Raw genomic sequence first — 3,064 nt, 5'->3', positions numbered from 1 at the left:
ATTTCAGGTGATGGTGGTTATGGCTGCTACTCTTGGCTCCTTACTCCATTGTCCCAACCTGATTCTCCTGCTGAACACAGTTACAATCATGCACATAAGTCTACGCGGAATGTGATAGAAAGATGTTTTGGGGTGCTGAAATCTAGGTTTCGGTGTCTGGATAAATCTGCTGGGCTTTTGTTGTATAGTCCCTCAAAGGTGACTAGGATTGTGTTCTGCTGCTGTTTTCTTCATAATCTGTGTTTGAACCAACATCTTCCACATGTTGCTGAAGAAAACAGCCAGCAAGCAGAGGAGTTAGAAACATCTGGTGACAGTGTGAGTACAGATGTAGGGAGGCAGGTAAGGCAAGAAGTAATTTTGCGTTATTTTTCCGGTAAGTATTGTTTTTTTTTAACTAACCTTGAGTAACCACTTTTATTAAATGTATTGTTTTTTTTTTTGTTTTTTTTTGCGTTACTGTTTGTTCTTTATACTGGTCTGCACATTTATACTGTAATTTGAATTACTTACAGTGTCACTCATTACCCCATTAAACCATACATTGCGTCTTTTAAAATGATTTGCACGGACACATGGATTTCTGGGAATACAATTGCTTAAATTTTATTTTGTTCAAAACATTTCATGCAGCCTTCATTTTTTGTGTGTGTGTGCTGGGTGCAGAGGTTTGACCAGGGTCGTTGGCCCGTGTTCTGCTTGAGCGTCGAACAGGGGAGGTAACTGGGGTCTGGATTGGGGTAGTGGCTCCGGAGCTTGAGCTGACTTGTTGGCCTGCCATCACAGTAATACTTTGGCTGAGGTTATGTATACTGGCGTTAAGTTGTATATTTGTGGCAGTGTGGCTGGCAATAATTCGCGACAAACTTTCATTCACCACTTGGTTATGCTGTATTACTTGTATTAGTGTTTGTTGCTGCCGCTGTTGCTCATCGATTATTCTTGACAAGTTTGCTAGCATTTGAGTGTTGTCCGCCCTGATCTGCTCCATTGAAGTTGCAATTCTGCCCACCTGAACAATCAGTCTGTCCGAGTTCCGACTAATGCGAGGAAGATGATGGGGCAGACTGGCAAGGTGTTGTGTGTGTGTGTTCAGGTAGGCAGAGTTTTGGACCTGTTGTGTGGCCCAACTGCTCCAAAAGTCAGGGGACATTTGTTGCTGGGGTGGAGTTGGAATTAATTGGGGGCTAACGGATGCTTGTGGGATATCCTGCTGCGGGGTTGGCTGGGTAGGATCAACGGGCTGCAGGTGTAGTGTGAAGGTCGCCTGTTGGTCAGGTTCCTGCTGGGCGTCCTCGACCATGATGGGTGGTTCTGTATGGGGTTGAGAGCAGCCACTATTTAGTATAACTAACAGTTTTTTGCTTGTCCTAAACATGGCTTACTTAATAATACTCATGTTGAAAATGTGTCCGATTTTGTGTGTTCAAATTAACTAGGAATCTTTCCAATAGAAACACATATGTGCCTTCACAGGCGTGCGCAGAGACTGACTGGCGGGTTCCGCTCCGAACTTCACCCCCTCCACAGCATTATAGTGTTCACTCACCTCCCCTGTCCTGGATATAGACTGCCCACCTGGACGGGCCAGAGGTGCGGACCAGGTGAGCAGTCTTTATCCAGGACAGGGGAGGTGAGTGAACACTATAATGCCGTGGAGGGGGAGGGGGGGGGGAGTCCTGTGCGGTTCCCGCAATTCAGTTTCTGCGCAGGCCTGTGTGTGCCTCCTAAATTTCAAAACTGAATGTTTTTTTAAATTTGTTTGTTCACAGACTCTAAGCAATAATGATATGGGAAACTCGAATTTCTTTCGCCATTTTACATTAATGCATTTCAAGATTGTGTGTGCCCCTTCCTTTTGAGAAACACACACAATGCATAAAATTTCGTTTTTAACACACATTAATTGATTAAGCCAGTCAGTGTTTTTTATAAATTAGTAGTAAACAATATTTTAATTTAGTAATCTTCATGAACCATGCAAATGTCTTAAGGAGGCCTATGTTTCTAAATGGAGAAGGTGGCCATGGCAAACATTTTTTATTATTTTTAATTTTATTTTTTCTTCTTGTGGTTTTCAATTTTAAAGCACAAAATGGTTTCTATGGCCAACATCACATCTGAAAATGGTTTTCTAAAATTTATAAACAAAAAACATGTGCTTGTTGTTTGACATTATGGGCCTGAAAAATAAATTACACAAATATAATTGTATTGACACTACACAAACAGTGGTGCAGCAGAAATAACCTGTAGAAGACCTAAGGTTTTGAAAAGACAATCATATGTGTAAGGTGATAAAGGCACAAGACAAACAGAGACGTTTTACATTTTGAAAGATTAGTATTATTCTTTTTATGCATATAACACCTTGCACATATAATTGAATTTCAAAAGCATTATGCCTTATCCAGGTTCATTCATAGACCACAGTGTGTAAAACTTATATTTTTATTTTTCATTTTGTATACTCACCAGACAGCTGAGGTGATTGTGGCTCATCACTTTGTGGACTTGCCAAAATTGCCTGTAGTGGCTGGGGCAACACTGCGGAGATGCGCCGCCGGGGTGGTGATGATGGAGCCGCAGACTCAGGCTCAACGCGACGTGTCTTGCTTGGCCTCCTAGGCACACTCACCGAGCCCTGTGATGGGCGCCTTAATGGAGGGCGGCTTGCAGAAGAAGAACCTATGTGAAAAGAGAAACATTAATATTTGGAACTTCTATGTGTTTGCTGAATATGAGATTACAGTGACTTCTTACCTGCTTCGCCAGCATCTGCATCACTTGGCAGTGTTGGCTGGGGCCTGGCTGTGGTGCTTCTCTGGCGTACTGTTGTAAAATGTGACCAAACAAAATGAACATACTTTGAATACTCATTGTTATCTGAAAATCCTTATTGTGATGTAAACATCTGGAACATAATGATAAGTAAACTATTTTATGTTTAAGCTATTCTGGATTACTTAATTGGGTGTGTATTATTAAAATAAGATTGTATTGCACTAAATAATCCATATTCAAACACAAAATCAGCACAATAGTGTGTTTTTATTTTGGTAAA

At 41.3% G+C, this 3,064-nt stretch overlaps 1 protein-coding gene across 1 annotated transcript; it reads right to left on the bottom strand.

The window, feature by feature from the left end:
- Positions 1-618: 618 nt before the first annotated feature.
- On the bottom strand, positions 619-2,831 carry LOC134980371 (uncharacterized). The gene is made up of 3 exons (XM_063947168.1): positions 2,764-2,831; positions 2,476-2,688; positions 619-1,314 (listed from the first exon to the last, which is right to left on the bottom strand). Exon 3 carries the CDS (start codon positions 1,301-1,303, stop codon positions 626-628), a length of 678 nt encoding a protein of 225 aa, XP_063803238.1. The 5' UTR covers positions 1,304-1,314; positions 2,476-2,688; positions 2,764-2,831; the 3' UTR covers positions 619-625.
- Positions 2,832-3,064: the final 233 nt, after the last annotated feature.

This window comes from Pseudophryne corroboree, chromosome 12 (genome assembly GCF_028390025.1).
Source record: "Pseudophryne corroboree isolate aPseCor3 chromosome 12, aPseCor3.hap2, whole genome shotgun sequence".
Taxonomy (NCBI): domain Eukaryota; kingdom Metazoa; phylum Chordata; class Amphibia; order Anura; family Myobatrachidae; genus Pseudophryne; species Pseudophryne corroboree.
The sequence above is the reverse complement of the archived record's forward strand: the minus strand, read 5'-3'. Positions and strand labels throughout refer to the sequence as shown.